Source organism: Carassius gibelio, chromosome A25 (genome assembly GCF_023724105.1).
Source record: "Carassius gibelio isolate Cgi1373 ecotype wild population from Czech Republic chromosome A25, carGib1.2-hapl.c, whole genome shotgun sequence".
Lineage (NCBI taxonomy): Eukaryota > Metazoa > Chordata > Actinopteri > Cypriniformes > Cyprinidae > Carassius > Carassius gibelio.
The window spans coordinates 6,374,621-6,396,343 of record NC_068395.1 but is presented as its reverse complement, the minus strand read 5'-3'; the positions used below and the strand labels follow the sequence as shown (position 1 = coordinate 6,396,343).

At 36.0% G+C, this 21,723-nt stretch overlaps 1 protein-coding gene across 1 annotated transcript; it reads left to right on the top strand.

The window, feature by feature from the left end:
- Positions 1-398: 398 nt before the first annotated feature.
- LOC127947497 (transmembrane protein 263-B-like) lies at positions 399-21,244 on the top strand. The gene is made up of 3 exons (XM_052544660.1): positions 399-567; positions 1,697-1,790; positions 19,536-21,244. Exons 1-3 carry the CDS (start codon positions 562-564, stop codon positions 19,814-19,816), a joined length of 381 nt encoding a protein of 126 aa, XP_052400620.1. The 5' UTR covers positions 399-561; the 3' UTR covers positions 19,817-21,244.
- Positions 21,245-21,723: the final 479 nt, after the last annotated feature.

Sequence of the window (21,723 nt, the reverse complement as noted above, 5' to 3'; positions counted from 1 at the left end):
CCTTACAAAACTACACAAAATAAAGCCTTAAACCATAAATCTTCTAAAATAAATACATAAAAATAAAGACCATTTATGTAAACATCGTATTTGTTTGCTCTGTTTTGCAATCATTGCCTTAAGTTTGATTTTGAGAAACAAAAAAGGGCCAAATATGGCACCCAAATGTATGTCACAATTCTGTTTTTTGTAAAGAAAGAAGAAAGAAGTCAGGCATAAATAGATAAATAGGCAAAAATAAAAACGTACTTTCAGTCCATTATGAATCATTTACTGTGATGCATTGTGTCAAAATACCGTAGTTACTGCAGTTCTTAACAGTCAGCTTCAGTGAGTACAATTAACGCGCTGCTGCCCCCTATCGACCAACACCTCAACGTCATCCCCAAATTCCGTAAACATGCCAACGTCACATCCGCTTAAATACGCATGAAAAAACGCAGCAAACGCTGTATTTATTTCGTATTAAGCGCTATTTCCATTCTACGTTTTTGCGCGTCCGTCAGTATTGAAGTGCAGAGACGCACTTTTTAAAGTACGTCTGTATTAATAGCCTCAGTAATGAAGGTGAGTGGAGTATTTGGTTTGTTTTGCGAGACTGTATAAAGGCAAACCTGTTCTTACATGATTCTGCACGCACAAACGGTTGAATAGTTATATTTACATACGGGCCTTTTTGATACTGTGCCATTAAACGCGGCTCCATCGGATAGATAGATGTTGTGTTATCTCGCTCTGATAAATAGATAGATTGGCAGCTGACGATAAGTCGATGCCCATAGATATAACGTAATATTTCATCAGCATGATAAATAAATAGTGCAAAATACACTGTATGAGCTATGCAATTGTACTTTTATTTATTTTTGCAGCCATAAAGTTTATGATTTTAGCTGCATCACAGGCTGTACAAGGGAAGAGATGATGATTATGATGATTAATGTTGTAATTGGGTCATTCCTGCTATGCAGTATCTTCTGCTTTCTATAACTTTGCAGAAATAAGTATGTTTTGTTTGTAATTTGAAGACGTATCATATACATTTGCACTACATAAATGTGCCCAAACATTTGAACTTAGAAAAAAAAAAAAAAATCTAATTATTACTTGATTTACACAATGACAAGAATCCCTGACAAGATGATAAATTAAAAAGCAATTGTTTAGTGATGGATTGGCAATTAAATTAAGTGAGGGTATCAACTTGAAATTAATTTTTATATTTGATACATGATGGGAAGTTTTAGAGTGGAACAAAAGTAATATTACAAAACATCACTGAAATCATTGAATGTATTTTTATTAATTATTCGTACTTGCAATGATTGCCCACCAAATTGATGTCACTTCTTGCAAGGTTAATGATGTCATTGGTCCTTGTTTAGCAACTATCAAAGTTCACATGTAGGTATGACTGCGTGTAACTTATCTTGTAAAACCAATATGGCTACTAAGAATAACTAAAATGGTAAAATAACTATATGATATAAAGAATAACAAATATAATATGATGGTCTTTTAAAATAGTGAGTTTAATATTTTATCAGATATGATATAATATTTTAACAGATATGATAAGACTTGACTTGGGGTACATGAAAATGTACAGCATAACAGGAATGACTGTTATTGTTTGTATTGTAGCGTGTGTTTTTATGTACTGACAGTGTGAACTGTGTAATCATGTTAACTGAAGGGCCCAAGTGCAGAGACTGAGGTGATCGAGGACGCACCTGTTGACCCTAACAATGAAGAACTCCCACCTTACCTGCGTGAAGAACCACCTGAGGGTATGTTCAGCTTTATTCATGCTTATTGTGTTCTGGAATATTAATTGGGATATGTTATTGAATGCATTTATTTTGGTGTAATGTGTACATGGATGTTTTTTTTTTTAATCCAAAAAGGTTTTTATGTATTTATTTAACATTTAATGCTGATGTGGCCACAAAACCTTTTTTGTTTATGTATTTAGGTCACTTCATATGAAAGTACAAAGGAATATATATATATATATTACATTTTAGACAACAAGCACTGAAGTCTTTCATAATTTGTCACTTTTCTTCCCCCATTGGTTTATTTTAAAGATTTCTGTTGTGTAACAAAAGGCTTTTCAAAAGTTCAGATGTCTAGAAATGTATAGTATATATATATTTTTTTTTTCTAAAGAAAAATGTATTTTCAACAAGTATTTTTTATGACCAAGGCTGCATTTTTTTAAATCAAAAATCCAATGAAAACAGTAATATTGAGAAAAATTCAATTATTACAGTATAAAATAACTATTTTCTATTTTAGTTTATTTAAAATGTCATTTATTCCTGAGATGGAAAATCAATCATTTTCAGCGTCCATTGCTAAAGTCTTGAGTGTTACACGATCATTCAGTAATCATTCTCAAGAAACTTTAAAAATATATATTTTATGAAAATTTTTTAATATTAAATATCAATACTGCTTAATATTTTTATCCTTTTTATTTTTTCAGGAATTTTTGACATAGAAAGTAAAAAAAAACAGTATTTATATGAAATAAAAGTGTTTTGTGTCACTATAAATGTCTTTACTGTCAATTTAAGGTGTCCCTGGTGAAAAAAAAAAAAAAAAATATTCATAAGTGATTCTAATCACTGATTTTGTCCACCTAATTAACACTGATTTTAAAATGCACAGAAATCCTCATGGAAATCTGGTCAAAAAATGAATACACCATCTATTACTTTTTAATGTTGTAGTAAAGTACAGTGATCTGCAGAGGGCCACACTGGCCAACATAAGATGAATAAAGATTTCTGTAGTTAAAAATCGCTCTTAATATTTGGAGTGCTACAATGAACGAAGATAAGTACAATTCCTAAATCCATTCATCTTTCCACTTCGCAGAAAGACCTGCAGGTGTTCTGTGGGACACACGGGACTGCATCTGTAGTTAATAACGGGCACGTAGGCTCTATTAATACCTAAACTCTACAAGTTTAAGTTAAAGTGGGCTTTTGTGCTCAAACCATGATCAATGTCCTCTCTTTGTTCTCTGTGCTATTTGATCTGTACATGCAGGGATGGCACAAAGAAACAAAGCTCTTTATGAAAAGTCTATTCGAGGTGAAGGCTCTGATGCCGCTGCTTTGCCAGAAACAACCTCTTTAGTTTAAATGGCTGATATAAATTGCTTTGAGATGCTCTGTGTCTGCTGCCCACCAGTGCATCGCAGGTGATTGCATAACAGCAGACGCCTGCTCTCTGGCCTTTTGGCTGCTACCTCAGTGCAGATTCTGAAATAGTTTATCATATCATTGAGATGCTGTCCATCTTTGATGCTGGGAACCACTATAGAAGCCATGTATATGTTTTATCAAGCCAGTAAGTTTTATTTCCTGAAGTGTTGTAGACAGAATGAGTCCCTTTAGGGCGTATGGTCGACTGAGGTCAGACATAGTCACAGAGGATTTGGAGTGGGACCAGACAGGCTAGTACACATGCTAATATTCATGTGGAAAAATGGAGCCAAAATGGAGCGGTCCTCACAGAGGCGTTCACGCTGCTGTAGACAGTGTACGGTTTACAGACCGTTTCTTCTGTTGATGCAACATTTGCACCTGATTTTGATTTTTACTTCTCAAGCTTGTACAGTTGCCTCGTCTGTAAATGTCAAATGTGAGGACAGAACGAAAGCCAGGGTGGTAATTTTCAGCAAATTATGGCTGGTGAACATAGTTGTTTCACAATTATGTCCTGTAGTGTTTTAGTGCAAGAGTGGGACGGCGAAATTCAATCAAGGTTAGATTGCAAGCACACAACAGATCTTGACACTTTATTTGACACTTCTGAGCGAACAGGCTGGAACTGACGTAAACCTGAGAAATACAACACCATAGATTCAGTCTGTCAGCTAATTTGAGCTTCTGGTTCCACTGTTTATCTGAAGCACTACTCGTTGAGGTGTCCATTTAGACATCCATACCCTGTCTAAGTGTTTTTATGTATGTCATTGATTCTGTTGATCCAAATGTGTAAAATATCAGCTAACTGAGATTTTTGACAGAGTAATTACAGTACTGCTTTGACTTTCATGGCCTGTTTTTGAGCATATGATTGGATACGTTCACACAGTCCTTGCTGGGATTGACAGCTGTATTTATTAGCAGGTGTGAGTCTTAAATTGTCTCATAATACCTGTAACTATAGCAACCTGTGACTGTAGGAAATGTCTCAAAGCACTTTAATTTGCATTTCATCCTCACAGTCAGAATGCCAAAAACTCGGTTTAGTTCAGTTTCTGTGCTTTTTGTTTTCTTTTGCCTCGCACCTTGACTGCACGATACCCCCTTTTTCTGACATTTTTCATTACCTTGTTGATATTCATCATATGCGACCCTGGACCATAAAACCAGTCGATTTTTCGAAATTGAGATTTATACACCATCTGAATAAATAAGCTTTCCATTGATGAATGCTTTGTTGGGATAGGGCAGTATTTGGCCGTGATACAACTATTTGAAAATCTGGAATCTGAAAATATCATTTAAAGTTGTCCAAATGAAGTTCTTAGCAATGCATATTACTAATCAAAAATTAAAGAGCCAGTAAGATGAAAATTCTAAGCTTCCTATCACTGTTTATAAGTCCTGTACATTAGGTTTAAATCCATCCAAGGTTAAAAAACATTGTCATTTTGTCAAAATATCATTTTAAAATTACCTCAATTCTCAGAGATCCCCAAACGGTTCGCGCGAAGCTGTTCAAAAGATTCAGTTTCCTTAAACCCCACCTTTCGGTAGCATACTGTGTTCTGATTGGTCAACTAACATAGTCAGGTTTGATTGGTTGTTCCGCACACACCTCCACGGTAAACTATGCGTTAGCATCTGTTTGGGGTGAATTATGTCTTATTCCTCTCACCACGAAGCAAACAGTAAAATAAACACTTGAACATCTCGCTGCTTTTTCTTCTGTGTGGGTGTATTCAAGCCGCGCGCTTCAGTTTGAATCTGAATAGCGCGTTCAGTGCGGGGGCGTGGTCACATTAGATATAACAAGGGAGACATGAATAACAGACATGCCATTTCATATGGATTACTTTATCACAGAATATCTGTTAGCAGCACTTGTTTAGTTTTAAAGTAGACATGTCAAGCTTTCTATAGATATCTCTCTCATATCTCTTCGTTGAGTATTCACAGAGTTACACTTCATTTTAATGACGTGTTTGTACATGACGATCAGCGCAGACAGGCTGCAGACATACTGATAAGACGCTCGGGAGAAAACAGACACATAACTTCATAATCATACTTCGCGTTGTGATTCGGAGATGCTCGTTGTTCTAAATAAAGTTGGTAATGAACCCTCTTTTATGGCCAAACGCTTTGAAAATCCCGCTGTACTCACCGAGGTTAGAAAAGCAGTCATCAGTGAAATGTTGTGAACACAACAAAAGGGATTTGTTGTACTGCTCTGGTATTGTGGTAAAAATGAATTTTAGCCATTGGTTCTTCTGATCTTCATTCTTTGGCAGTGAAAATAAAACAAACTTGCCTTTACAATTAAAAACACACTGTCTCCTCGACATGATGCTCTCACACCAACCAGAGCATCTGTGGGGGGGGGGGGGGGGTCGACTCCTTACTTTAGAAGCCAATAACTTTATAAATCGTTTATTTTTTAGTTTAATTATTTGCACATTGTTTACACAGATGGACAGCTACATCATACACTGTAATACAGGTAATTTTTGATTTCCCATCTGTGTGGCTCTTTAAGTTTTGATATACTTACAGTTGGAAATTTACAAAATATCATAATGGAACATGATCTTTACTTAATATCGTAATGACTTTTGGCCTAAAACAATAATCTATAATCTTGACCCGTACAATGAATTTTTGGCTATTGCTACAAATATACCCCAGCGACTTAATACTCATTTTGTGCTCCAGGGACACACATACATTTTGTGGTCAAATGGTTTAAAACACTAACAAAGTAGTAGTGGATTATATTCAGATTTAAAATATAATTTAAAAATGATACTATGATACTCCTATATTAGTGTAATTTGATACAAGTTATAAAGAAATTAAAATGAGAAATGTTTCCTTGGTAATTAGCTGAAATAAAAAGTATGTTTTTATTATTATTATTATTATTATTAAAATTGTGGCTTTAGTTGTATTTTTATTTATTTTTTGCCATTTTGTTATAAAAACTATAATAACCCTGTTTTAATTGTCTAAAAATAATTGGTTAATTTGTTTTCGAATCAGACTGCACTGCTCTGCTCACGGTTAGCCCATGAAGACAACTCGATAAAACAACTTTTATTGCCATTAGTTCATGAGATATGATACATATTTTTATCTAATCACAATTAATTCAGAAAAAAAAACTGTAGATTCATCGGCGAAAAAGAGATTCAGTAGAAAAGTATGTTTATTCACTTAGAAGTGCATTTGTTCAGGTACATTTTGCTGTTGTCTTTGGCAAACAAAAGCACAAAGGAAAGTATTTGAGTTGAATAACATTTTTACTAGTCTCAATAAATTATCACAATTCGGTTTTGATTTTCAAATTTACTTTACTTTGGGCACAGAATGCAGTTGTTACTCTTTCATAACCAAACTGTCTATGTACATAACTGTATTCAGCACTCCAGACAGGACCGCCAACCTGTATTTTGCTGCTGTAGCCACACGTAGCCTGATGCTGAGCTTCTCATCTAACCTCACCCAAGCACAAACCCAGCAATCTTTCAAACCGCCCTGTGCAATTACAATTCAAGGTGTGTATTTGCCTGAGAGAGCAGCTGAAATTAAATAAATCTTGCCTTTGTGTCATAAAGAAAAGAATCAAGTTAATAATAGCTACAAAATTATGTTTTATTGAGTTTGTGCACTTCTGTCCTGTTTGCTTGGAGCTGTGCGCCTGTTCCATCATCCTGACAGATCCAGTGCGCATGAGGGGCTCAATCTGATGTTGTGTAAAAGGATGATGGATGGACTATCAGCCGCACGAGGCTCCCGGTGCATCGTCCACCTGTGGTTCTGCCTCGCCGTTTTCATTAGGTCCCCATAGCCGAAAACACAGATCAACATATGCGCTGTTCAAAGAGCCCCGAACGGGATGATGGATCGGTTCGAGTGCGGAAAGAAGCCAGTAGTTTCAGGTTCAGTCTTGCAACTTGTTTTTCATAGTAAGTTATGCGTTTAATTAAAAGTAGGTTGGCGTAGATGGATTACTTAAGAATTATCAGATGTTGTGGTGCAAAATAAATTGCATCCTCCCTGTGTAGGTAAATTAAATTCCAGGTAATTTGGTGTAGATTTTATAATTTGTCTAGTTAATGTTAAAACTGATTCTATTGGACGGTTATTTTTGTTCTGCTATCCGACACCTGCTATATCCATCATATCCATCATCATTTTAAGATGGAGTGGGTCGTTTCTGCACAACTAGTGTCAACAAATTGCAAAAGTAATGACTTTTCAAAAAGGTTTCCTTCCTGGTTGGCCCAACACATGGCTCCGCCCCCAAACTCACACTATTGATTGAGCCAGTGTTAACATGTTGGGCAAAGTTTTGATAACATCGGAGTCTAACACTTTTCAGTTAAATCAACCTATGAACAGGGAAGGGTTATTATAGTTAACTATAACTAAAACCATTAGAAAAAGTTTCTTGAAATAAAAAAAGATTATTAACTTATAATAAACTTTATAGTATTTTTTTTATTATTATTATTTCAGCTAGCTGTCAAAGCAAATTTTCTCATTTTTATTTAAACTTGTTGTACTAAAATAACAAAAACTAAGCCTGAAACAAAAAAAAAATGAATAAAAACTATATAGAAATATTTAAAACAAAACAATACAGTGAAGAAACAAAAATATATATATAGTGTTAAATGCAGTCAGATGGCAATCCAGTTTTATAATACTAATATATAATTAAAATATATATATATATTAAAGGGATAATTCCTCCAAAAATAAAAATTCTGTCATTTACTCCATTTCAACTGAAGAAAGAAAGTCATACAGGTTTGGAACGACATGAGGTTGAACAAATGATGATAGAACTGTCATTTTTAAGCTTAAACCTTTAAGCTTGTATAGAACAAAATTATTTACTAATGAAGAAAAAAAAAACATTACCTTTAACTATATGTGGCTGCCTTTGTTGTTTTATTCTGCTATTTTTTTTTGGGCACAACTACAGTTGTTCTCTAAGCTCCTGCCCCTCGAGCCTCTGAGCTTTAATGGCCAGAGATTAATGGAACCTGTCCAGTGTAACAAACCAGAAATGCATACCAACTAGGCACCTAGGTACACACAAATAGATATTGTCAATTTACTTAGGACAGTGGCCGTGGGCACCATCTGCAGTCGACGGCTCTCCATGCTTGTTTGATCACAGGGAGACTTTTGTCACTTGAACAAACCAAATGAAGTGTGAAGTTTTCAGGCCATTATACAGTATGCACACTAATGCTGGGCCGTCTCTTACGCTCAAAACCGAAACTCAGAAGCCATCAGGAATGATGCACATCAGCTAGTTTTACAGGCCATTTCATTATCTGTAAAAACACAGGCCAACCTAAAGATTTTCTCAGAAGCTTTTGCTCTATAGCAAAAGGACTTATGACTGCTCCAGGGTGAACCTTTTTTTTTTTTTTTACAATGCGATCTGAGATTTTTCTGTCTCTTTCCGCAATGGCTGACTTTAAAGGGGACATAGAAAATCAATAGGTTTCATTAGATCAGTAAAAAAAATATTTTGTTGTCCTTTATGTCTTTATGGGGTGAGGATTCATGTCATGAAAGCGTCCTCTCAGGAAATTGTGGGTGGAAGGAACGGACCATTTCTGAAAATGATAATACGAGCAATATTCAGAAAAATAATATGAATATCCAGCAGTACAGAAGGAATGAAAAAGGGACAGGCAGAAATTTATCACATTCAAACAGTTTGGATTTAATTTAAGAAAGGCAAAGGCTGTCTCTGACCCGAATGTGACCACGCTTTTCACATCCAATTATTTCTTCTGCCATGACGAGCAGAAATCATTTTTTTTTAGAACGGGAACATAATGGTGGGTGAAATGACAGGTTGAGTGAATGCATCTCTCTCTACGGCTGTTTTCAAAGGACTGACAGTTGCTCTCCACCAGCTCTTTGGCAAAGAACAATGAAAAGCAGCAAGGAGCCGACTTGCCATCTGTAGTATGACTGGTAAATTATGACACTTCATTACAGCTTCCTCTTTACATCTCTCTTTCCCTCTCTCTGTTTCTCTTTCTCGCTTTCTCTGTTCTTTTCCTCACTAACTAACTCTTGTCATTCTGGTTTTTACTCATTCTCTGTCTCGCTGTCTCTGTCTCTCTTGCTGACACCTGTCCTCAGCACTGTGTTGCTTACTATGAAAGATTAAATCAGGACACCGCAAAGCCCATGGGTCGACTAAAACCCCGTTTCTTGACATGAAAACCGGTCATTAATATGTATCCCAAGTCATAAGATTAAGAACCCACCCACAGGTCTCTATGATAACCTGGTCCTGGTTCCCCCTCAATAGGAATTATTTTCTTTATTTATTTTTTTTGCTCAATGTAATCATCCACCAGGTCCAATAATTCTGTTCTTGCCAGGAAAATGTTAATTTATTCATCATTAACATTACATTTACATTATTTTATAAATGCATTTATATGTATAGTATTGTTTTAATAAATGTAGATAAATATCGGCCGATAATTAATGCACATCTCATCAGTAAAGCCGTTTTTTTTTTAATCAGCGGTAAATTCCGTCAAGTGCATGATTTCACATAGAGCAGCGGTTACTACACAGAGCCATTTTTAACTGACAAGCTGCGCAAATCAGCGCTGATAATAAACGTGGATTTGCGCAGTTTGTCAGTTAACAACGTCTCTGTGTAGTAAACGCTGCTCTAAGTGAAATCACGCACCTGATGGAATTTACCGCTGATTAGAGAACCGGCTTTATTGACGACATGCGCATTAATTATCGGCCGATATTTATTGTTCACCCCTAAATATAATGTTTAATTTAATATAATGTAAATGTACTATATAATGTAAAATATACTATATAATTTACCACTTAAATTGCATTATTTTATAATTATTTATATACAGTATAGACTAAACTGTACATTCGACTAAGGATGACTTGGATCATTGTCAAAGCAATTCCTGCATTTCCATGCAATCATGTTGGTGCTTCAGTCAAAGCTGCTTTTGATATTGAGACTCCTAGCATAAGCCAGATGAAAAAGGAACATCTGTCCTCTCTAATATGAAAGCATAATAAAGTTATTTTGTGCATGTCTCACCCCCGGTCAGCAGAATCTCTCATTGGGGTGTTGTTGCACACTGCTATCATTGCAAATCCCTGATCGGAAAAACGGTAAACAAAAAAAAAAAATGCAGTAGGAGGTGAACTGGGGGTTTGCCTGCACTGAATTATTTAAGGTCTTACCTTGACGATTCTGCACACCATCTGCTTGATGTATAATTCAAGAGACATGCTCAGGGTGGGGATGTCTTAAATGAAGCGCTCTGCATTGAATGGTCACAGTGTTGCAGGTCCAAACATTATGCAACCTAAACCCTTTGATGTGTGTGATATGAGAGATCTCCACTTTTAAAAGCTTCGCTCTTTGATATATATTTCAGAGTCTGTACCGCAAATTCCAGTTACACTTGCTGTTTCATCTACGGATGGTAAGGTCCAATGTACGTGGCTTCTTTCAGCATGCTCTGAGACTTTTCCTGTGCATTGATGTGTCTTTCTAAATCCCCAAAGCACAGAGTCTGACATGAAAAGCAGGACAGGGCAGGAACCGCAAGCCAGGTTCTCCTCCAATAAGCTCAGCAGGAACAGGCACGATTTTTTCCCTCCATCTGTAGCTACTGAAGTGCAAGCGTGTCTCATCCGCCTGTCAATCACACACTTTATAGCAGCAAAATCCATCTGGGGAAGATAGAGACTGTTTGAATTATTAGTGTCACACTGCTGAATCTAGATGGGTACTGTTTTTGCTATCCTCTGACTATAATTTCTTATGAAAGAGGGATGTCTGATCTGAGATCAGTGTCATAACACTGAGATAAAAATGCAGGCCTTGGTTTGAGGGTCATAGAATCACAATTTCAGGCACGGGGTGGCTAAAAGTAGAGCTTTTCCACCAGTTTTTTTATATATAAGCAAGATCGAATGGTTATCTTTTTTGAAGGAGTAAGATTGTGTTTCATTTCGATCTGCTGCTGCGGAGGACTGTGAACTGAAACCACTTGGTTGTTGTACTGTAAAAAGATTTGTTTGAAGGCTGTTTAAGAGAATCGATATTAAAGAGACAGTTCACCTAAAAATGTTGTTCCAAGCTCATAATTATTATTTTATTTTTTTCAATGGAACATGAAAGGAGATATTTGGCAGAATGTCTGAGCTGCTCTTTACAATGACATTGAACGGAAAAGTACACTGCCACACTTCAAAACAGACAAAAAACACCAGAGAAATGCCCCAAAAATAGTCTGTACGGCTATATTCCAAGGTTTCTTTAGTAGTCCAGTACTCTTGTTTGACATTAAGGATTTGTTCTCAGACGTCTTGTGACTGATAGCAGCACATTTAAATGTTTTGATTGGAGGATAACTGAGAGCTAAATGAATTGCACAGTCTGTTTGGCAAAGTAACATTTGCTTGCTTCAGCCTCTCTGAATTTGTAAATTAGCAGAAACCGTAGCAGCTCATCCTTGAAGTCGGTTTGCTAGTCCTTGCATTCCACTTTTCCTTTTTGGTGTGTGTATTAGCTAATACATTTTCACTTGTCGCATTAATGTATTTCTACTGAAGCAATAAAGTCTAATAGGCTAATGAAGATATCATGAGCAAGGTTAATAAGCTATTGAAGATATTGTGAGCTATAGGTTAAAGAACATATTATGAGCTATAGGTTAATATAATAATGAATATGGAGATGCTAATAGGTTATAAATGTTAGGGTAATGGTGATAGTATGAGCCAGGCTAATAAATCATGACAAAGGCCATTGGTAAGCAAGTGAACTTCATAGGAACTCTCCAAGGCATGTTTTCATAAAAACAGCTTTTTTTCTTCTGAGAAGGGACATGTTTATGCATCTTTTAAAGGTTTTATTAGGATTTTCAAGGCAGCGTCCATTGGCTTCCATCACAGGCTTGTGAAGCAACTACAATACGCTGACATTTGAAATCACACAATAGTCTCCGTCATCGATATAAATATCAAGGCAAACGACATGAGTGACTCATTTGCACACATTATCAGATCCTGGCACAGCGGGATTGGCAAACCTACATTGGGAGGACTGGGATGAGTAAGCGCAAAGGTTCAAGTGTCATACGTGTCTGTCCTGATAGGTCAGATGCGCGCAAGCTTGCGCAACCGGTGGAAACATTGACCTTTCCAATAAGTGGTTCATGGTACTTAGTTATTTATTTAATGCAGCTGTATCGAGCCAGCAGGGAAAAAGGCCACATTCAGACTCCATTTCAGCCCACTTTTTGTCAGTCCCATAATTGCCCAAGCTCGTCATCGAATTGGAGCTTCTAAACATAGCAGCGGTGGGCTCTTCAAAGCCGGCTACCATTGAGTTTTGCGAACACTCCTCCAGGTAATTTTTAATGCGTATTTGTGTCAACATACTGGTGCGTCAATGTTTGTACACTCCATTTTTGAATTTTTCCATGTTTACCCCCCTTTTTTCCCCCCATCTTCTCTTGTACTAACACCATGTCCAGCAAGGTCCAATGGTAATTCAGTACATTCCCTTCCAGGCCGTTCTCGCGAAACCTCATTTTAACTTGACCCTCCATTGTGTTTTGCCCTAGGCAACACGGGCACAGGGATTAAAAATAGAGACCTCAGAGAAAAGGAGTTGACACGGTTCTTGTCGGTGAGAGGACTGGAGCTGCGGAGAACAGAATCCCGCTGGGGGTTTTTATCACTGGGGAAGGTCCGATTACCCCCTACATTCTCTCACTACTCTTTTTCTTATTTCTTTCGCTCTCATTCACTCCCTCGCTCGCTGTAAATCTCGGTGCCAAGTGAGGAGAACAATATTTTCACCATTATTTCTCAGCACTACAGAGAGATGATGTGGGTATTGATATAGACTCATAAATTTACAGAGGCGACAGATTTACGCCGGAGGCTGGCAGCCCTACTCTCGTTCAGGAACAGCTTTGATTGGTTGGGAATGGATTCTTGGCTATCCAATTCAGCTTAGGTCAGGGAGGTCTAAATCACAGGACTATATCACTGGTTTTTATAGTGATGGCAGTTTGGTACATACAATAAGCTCAATACTTTAGTCATACATCTCCCCAAATGGGATGTGCGTCATGGTGCATAATCCCTGCTACAACAAACCGTACTTTATTTATTTGTTTGTTTTTATCTGTATTGCTTGCTAATACTTCTACTTCTACGTTCTACTGAAATAAAGATATTGCAAACCAAAAAACAAGCTATTTTCATGTTTCTCGCACAAAATTCTGTTTTATCTACGAATCGCACACTTTTCTCTCTTTCTTTTTCATAAAAACTTGCACACATACAGCACAGTCCAGCACACGAGCGAATCAAACACGCACCGAAACTTGTCAACCCTGCCCTGCGACTTTATCAGTAAAGTAGATTTGCAACTGAAAAGCCTAAACATGGACGTAACAACAGCGACGTTTTTGAAGCAGTTAAACTTACAGTTTCAATATTAGTATAAACGCTGCTGCCGAACACCTTTGAGGGTTGCACAGACTCAGATTCACACACCCTTAATCTCTCTCTCTCTCTCTTTAGTAACTTGTTTGCAAATTAAAGGCTCAAGTCTTCATTAGTAGCCCTAAAACACAATTAAGTTTTGTAATCATTCTGACATAGAGAACACTGTAATGATTTCCATGGATTATAATTTTTGTTTGCTGTTTTGAGGAGAGAAAAAAAAAATATTTTGCTGAGTGACTTAATTATTATATTAAAAGCATTTTTAAATGTATTTTCAAGTTATTTATTTTTTTAAATAAATAAAATTAATTATTAATTCATAAATATAAGTTATAGGAGACTCCAGAATGTTTCCAACCTGAAATTATACTTGTCTTTTTTTTTTTTTTTTTTTTTTAGAAGGTGAAATTCTCATTGTTTAATTTCAATTCTACATGTTTATGAATGATGGTTGGACCAAATGCCTTTCGTTTTGTGGATAAAATATTAATAAGCAGGGATTAAAAAAAATCGGATTTCATGTTGTTGGTGTGAAATATAATAAAATATTAATTATACAAACTACTCAGTTTTCCTTTCAATGCTTTATTTTATTTTATTTTTGATATTAGTACACTTGTGATTCACTGACATTTATGCGTTTATTCCATTACAATGTGTATATTTTTTACATAATTTTAAATCCACATTCAAGCATTGTGACGGAGTATGCAACACTCAAATTACAGTAATAATGCAAAAATGCACCTCTTGGTTGGCTTTTTTGTACACCCCGCCATTAGATGAGATCTGTTCCAGGAGATGCGGTCTTGGTGTTTCCTCCACGATTGGTTGACTTTTTTATGCCCCCAATGACCCCAGCATTCTTACTACAGACCTATTTGTTCCTCTTTCTTTTACAAAATGTTCCTGTCTGAGTGGGTTCCTGGAGGAAAACGCAGTTCATCTGTCTCTTCTCTCTCAAACATTATCTCCATTCTCTGCCTATCGGTTTGTGAATGCAGCATTGTTGGTGTTATCTAAAGGTGCCCTCGACAGGAACATATTCGAGTTAAGGCCAGGTTTCAGACACCAGCAGATCTTATGAGAATGTTCAAGTGTGTGCAGATAATTTCCTCAGCTCGCTCTGCGCACCAAGGAGACCACTTATTTCACTTCAGGTGGGGCTTTTTGGAACCTAAAACTTTATTCATCTAAGTTTGCTGCAGGCTTCTTACTCAAATTAATGTTTAGAGTGACTTGGGAAAGGAATCTGGGAAAAATGAGTCAATTCTTTTTTTTTCTTCAGTTCTACAACCTACTCAATTTGATTTCTGGTTCATCAGAGACCGTGGAACTCCATGGCTCATTTAAAAGCATTAGTGACATGTGAAATATTCTACCCAGTATTCGTTTATTTAGCTGTCAAGACCAACATGGTAACCTTTGTACCGGGCTTGTTGAGACGTTTTTTAGCTACTGATGCTCACCCTCCACAGAACTCGTGCCGGCTCTCGAAAGAGCTCAACTTGTCTCAGAATATCTTAACCTTTCCATCTAAGCCTTCAAATGTCACTGTTCTCTTTCCTCCATCTAAAGACAAATTGACATTTTCTATGTGCTATATAATTGGATTGATCCCAAAGGCTCTGGTCAAATAGAATAAATTGGTAATTCTTCCAAAGCAAGCAAGCTGTTTAGCGTTTTGTGGTTGTGTGCGTTGATTCGGTCATTTTTACATTGTTCATATAGTGGAGGATTAATGTATTTCAGTGTAATCTCAATGCTGTTTACTGTGCAAATTGTAGTGGATATATGATTTCATTCTGAAGAAAAATAAATATAATATTTCACGATCCGTACATGTGACCGGTTACGGGATGCTATCAATTATTTAAGTCACAGACAATAATTTAAGTCTTCAATGTGTAAAACATGCATAAATCATGTTTGCAGTAATGCTTTTACATTAAAAGTCTATAGGGCATTGTCCTGAAGAAACATTAAAATGCATATTGTTTTGAAAACAAAGTCACGACTCTAATATATGCGTTAGCATGAGATTTGTGTCCATTAAGAGTCACAGAATTACAACGATTCTGTCTAACTAATAACTTAAGCTGATGAACCCGGATCTATATTATTTAATGTTGTTATCCACAGCAGCGATGTGATTAAACAGTAAAAAATGATTCATCCAACACATCGCTGTGGTCTCTCTCCTCCCCTGCAGTCAGATCCTACATGTATTATCCCATTATTTTGGTCAGTAATTGGGTTAAACCAGATTAGGCCGAGGTCTTTCCTTTCTGTTCTCATCAGAAATCATGCATGATGTGCACAGATTTGTTGTTGTCTATAATGTCTATGAGATTCATATGACGTATATAATGTTTAACTATGCAGGACGGATGTCTTCTGTATGTTGTTGATGACTTATTATTTGGCTGCCATATTCTATTTTATTTTGTGGGTTATGTGTTGGACTGACAATCCAGAATTTTTGCATACATTGCATTGTCACACGATGCTATTAATGACCGTTATTTGCATGCAATATATACAAATTATAGACTCATTTGTTTCACATTTGTTATTTTAGTATCCATGGGCATGTAGTCAAGACAATATTTACATCTTGTTAGTTTAATGGGACTTCATTCATGGCATGGTACTGTAGCAGAGTGTCTTTACCGGTTATCTGCAGTGTTATTGTACATCTTGTACTGAATTTTACTGAATTAAAATGCCTGTCATTTGCAAACTTGATTATGTCTCTTTCCAGTCACAGAGCACTTTATTTTGAGAGAAAATGTATAACAGTCCAGATTAGGGAAATTGTAATGTTTAATTATTATTATATATTTTTTTGGCATTGAAAACAAGTATTTTTGTTTGTATAAGCTGTCAGTTATATTTTTTGAAAAAAAATTGGCAAAGATCAGAATCGGTAGGTCACTTAAAAAAAAAAAAAAATCTGAGCTTGGAATCGACTAAGAAAATTGCAATCGGTGCACCCATATTTAAATTAGAATGGATTTACGACCATTTTTGGTTTTGCTTGTCACTTGAAGTAGTTTACATTTGAATAATAAAAAAAAAAATTATATGCAAATTACTTGTCATATGAATGAGTTTACATTAGCATGCATTTAAAAACAATTTATATGAAAATCACTTTTACAAACATCCATTCTTACATTTTCATCATATGAATATGAGTTTACATTAGAATGCACTTATGAACATAAGAGAAAATTGCTTATGTTTAGAATGTATTCTACAAACAGTTCGTGCACAAATTATTTTTTTTATTATATGAATTTCGCATTTTAAGTTAGAATGGTTTTTATGAACAATTTAAACAAAAACTGCTTGTGATATGAATTTCACTGTTTATATGACAATGGATTTGCGAAAAATAGATTTACATTAGATTGGCTTCACAAACAGTTTTGTATGAGAATTTACACAAGAACGAATGATCAGTTTTCCTTGAGTTTTATGAGGCACACCATGTGGAAAGATTCTGTACAGGCCTACTTATTATCCTAAGAGAAACATAAGCCACTATAATTGGTCTACCCTTCTTTAATTGGAAATAACCTCATTCCTTTTTTGCAACATGCGTCACTGATTTTGCTTATTTGGGCTTAATATAAAAATGGTTTGAGGTTTGGTAGCGTGAAAAGCGTAATTGTATCTCCCCAGGCCCAGATGGCAAGAGTTAGGTCTTAATCACATGTCTGGAATCAGGAGGAGCTAGTTATTTCTACTGGCTAACATCGTCTATGACGGCAGTTTACCACTATTATCTTGACCTTCTCAACAGCTGCCTTGTTTTGCCAAAAAACAGAAATCCAGATTAAAATTGCTTCTGCATACCAGTTATCATACATCATTAAAAAACATCACACAGTTCGTAATCTACTCTGAAAGTGAGAAACTCACAGTATAGAAATGGTGTTGGTAGAAGCAAGAGCTTTGTAGGCATGTTTCATACATATTAATACATTTCCACATTTGCGAGAGGCTGTTAAAAAAAAGGAAAGCAGGCATTAGTTAAATCTGTTCATCTCCTGTCTGGTCGCATCTCACAAGTGTTTCACATCAAGGCTTGTTCTGTTGATCTCAGCATGTATCAGTTGTTGTTTATCCGCGCACGCACGGACTACGTGTGGGGTGACCTTGACTGTGCCGCGAAGTTTGCCGTCCGCCGTCCCGTGGGACTCATCTGAAGACGTGCTTGCTTGTCATTCACACGGCTTCTCGCCGGCACATCGATTCACCGGGGAGCTCATCGTGCAACCCAGCCATGCCGTACTAGACAGTATTGATCGAATGTAAAAGATATCATTTCTGTTCACAATCCGCAGAGGGGTGCGTAAATGCTAGTTGTCTGCCGGAAGGAAAGGAGTGTTTTTTTTCCTTGTAGTCTGCGAAAGGAACAACAGAGGGGAAAGATGATGCCATTTAGACAGTGTGTGTGTGTGTGTGTGTGTGGGCATGTTTTTGTGACATATCAGGACACAACTCTGTATAATGACATGGGTATGACACAGGTATTACAAGGGGAGGGTGACTTATGAGGACATAACCCATGTCCCCATTTTTCAAAACGCTTATAAATCATACAGAATGAGTTTTTTTGAGAAAGTAAAAATGCACAAAGTTTCCTGTGAGAGTTAGGGTTAGGTGTAGGGTTGGTGAATGGCGATAGAATATACAGTATCTACAGTATAAAAACCATTACGCCTATGGGATGTCCCCACTTTTCACAAAAACAAACATGTGTGTGTGTGTGTGTGTGTGTGTGTTTCAGAACACATCTGCTCAGTGTATTACTCCGTGTCAGGCCTAGATGTGAACTGATTTTTAAATGCTGCCCTGAAGATTTAAGTCTCACATAACCAACTAAGTGAGAAAAAAAAAAAAACTTATATAAAGGCTATTATTTGAAAATCATGGCTTTAGTTAACGCTCTTAACTGAAAAATTGCACTGATGCATTGAGATGATAATTATGTTTGCTCTGGATTTTATTTGTAAAAGGTGTTTAATGAGCCATCGGAAGGATGGATTTGAATACATTGGTTTTTTTACATTGCCAAATAAGTTTTGCTTGGTTGTTTCTGGGTAGTTGCTTATTGGACAAAACCTTGGGGGGAAAGCCATGTGGTTTCATTTGTTGTTGTTGTTGTTGTTGTTGTTATGAATATTACATTTTATAAATAATAAATAACTATGCATAAGTACTGTGGATATTATTTTGATTGTTGTTGTCTAATTATTTACTCATTTTGTCAAAAAACTAAAACAAACAAACTTTTTTTTTTTTTTTTTTTTGCATATCTACTTTTAAACACTTAAACATCGAAATACTCTTCATCAGTCATAAAAAGACAAAATTGGTCTATGTCTGGTCTAACTTAATATTCTTAATGCATGCAAGAATGGCTTTCATGTAATGTCAGATTTTAATATAAATAATAATAAAAGCATGCATTAAAGGTTTGTACTTACATTTTGTTCAATAAAAAAGGATAAATAATACTTACACAAACACATATAATAACATAACATGATAACATCTTATTTTTATTTTCTTGTATTCTAAAAATTATTTTTGTATTATTTATTTTACAATACACATTTTTATTATTTATGTTTTACCATGCAGATTATCAGTATTTTTATTGAATAATATTTATTGTAATTCTGTATCTGAAAGCTCGTTTACACTTCTGTTTACCCTAATATTTTTCAGAGTTGGAGAAAGACCACCCTAAGACTGAAGCAGGCGTGGTGTGGAGAGTGACGGGCGGGCTGTTCAACCTCACCAGAGGAGCGGTGGGTGCCACCCTTGGGGGAGTGGCCTGGGTAGGCAGCAAGAGCTTTGAGCTGACCAAGACGGCTGTGACGAGCGTTCCTGCAGCTGGAGTGGGATTGGTCAAAGGCGGTGTCTCCGTGGTGACGGGAGGTGTCGGGGCAGTGGGGTCTGCAGTGGCTGGTAAAGTTACACCAAAGAAAAAAGACAAGTCGGATTAGACTCGCTGACTCGCTCCCACCCTTTGTTCGATTCGGTGTGTCTGTGGTTGTCTGCCTGGATCATTCTCACTTTCAAGAGTGTTGGAAAGCAAGGTGGCAGGTTCATTTAGCCCATGGGAAAATTACTGGTTTGGATTCACCAAATACATCCCTACCTAGTTAAGTTAATGTGAAGAACTGCAACATGGTATATAAATACACTTCTAGCAACATTAGAAAGCTACTGCAGAGGTACATGAGATAATTGGGATCTAATGCCTTTTGTTTGTTTATGTTTGTCTGTACTTGTGTATTTTGAGTGTGGACTGAATCTGTATTATTAGTGCGACAAAGACTTACTTTGGGATAAAGAGGGATCAAATGCTGATATCAGACATTCTTCATTAAATCGACCACTTCTTACATAGGAAATGTTAAATACTAATATATACCAACAGTTTTTCTTAAAAAGAAAACATGGTTTAATTAAATGTTTCTGTAATATCAGTTCAAACACTCCATGGGTATGCAAAATAAGATCGAATTTAGCTCTACTATCTTGTTTCAAGCCCATCTTTGAACAAAATAATGTGAGATTGTTCTTCTTCTTTTTATTTAACTCATTAATTTAATACACGTGGCAGTAGATTACCTTTGTCCTCTGATAATGTTTGATAACAACTGATAACATTTGCGTAGATTACATTTAATGCTGAGTGTCAAGTGTAAACACTCCATTTCGTAAGACAATGTTTGAATCTGTAGCCAGGAAACCAGTGTCTGGAGTTGAGAAAATAAATTATTCACATCTAAAAAAGGACGCAAGGAAACAGAAACTACAAATCTCTTTTTCCAGTCTAAACTACTCATTTTCTGTTTGCGAAGCATCGCTTGTAGTTCGTAGAGATGATGTTTTATTGGCCGTACATGTGCCTGAATGTCTTGGGAGTTCTTAAAGCTCACTGTGCAGTGTTTAGTGTTTCAGAACAGTAAAAAATAACCACAGGTGTTTTTCCGGCTACCCTTTTAAAGCTGTTTACATCATAGAACCAGCACAATCGAAAATTTCCACATTTGAGTGTTTGTTCGTAATATGTTTCTGTCATTTTTCCCCACTGCTTAAATGTTTACTTCCTTTTGTAGTTTATTTATGCAAAAATAACATATTGCGTATTATTTCAATTGTTGCAATGCATGTTTGAAGCTCTAGTTCTCTGTACAACATCCTGTTGATTATGAGTACATATGTCAGTTTTTTTTTTTTTTTTTCATGTTAATTTTTTTTTTTTTTTTTTTGCTATCTGCACACTTTCTGGCTGGTACCCATGTCTTGAAGATGCTGTTACTATAAACTGTACTTTTAAGACGAAGTAGATTTTGTCTATAATAGAACTATTTTTGCTAAATTGATGCTGTATTCTACAAATAAAACATTCTGTATTTTAGAAATGCACGAGTTTGTAATTTCTTTTTTTATTTTATTTGATGTATTTGAAATATTATGCCTCAGAAGAATGTGAGCAAAGAGGAGAATGACTGTTCTGCAATGATCCTGTTTCAGGTAGGGATATTTTATTTGATCCATTATTAATTTTTAGCTTTAATCATTTATGTAACATTGAATGCACTAATTTACCAGATCTGGATTGCATAAGCAGTTTATAAAAACAAGTGACCACATAATTAAGGTCACATAGTAAAATACCCATAATGCTGCTTTGCCCTTTTACAAGAAGTAAACTTTTTAGACTGCATCTACTTTTATAAGCTTATAAGGGATTTTCATCAGTAATGGGTTACATGTTTATTTTAAAAATAAAAAATAGCTATTCGTTTGATATGGCAGTACACTAGCTTTTTAGATCTTATGTCCGGTGTCCAGTATGGGCAAATCCAGGTGCTCATAAACCTTCTCGGTCATTTCATGA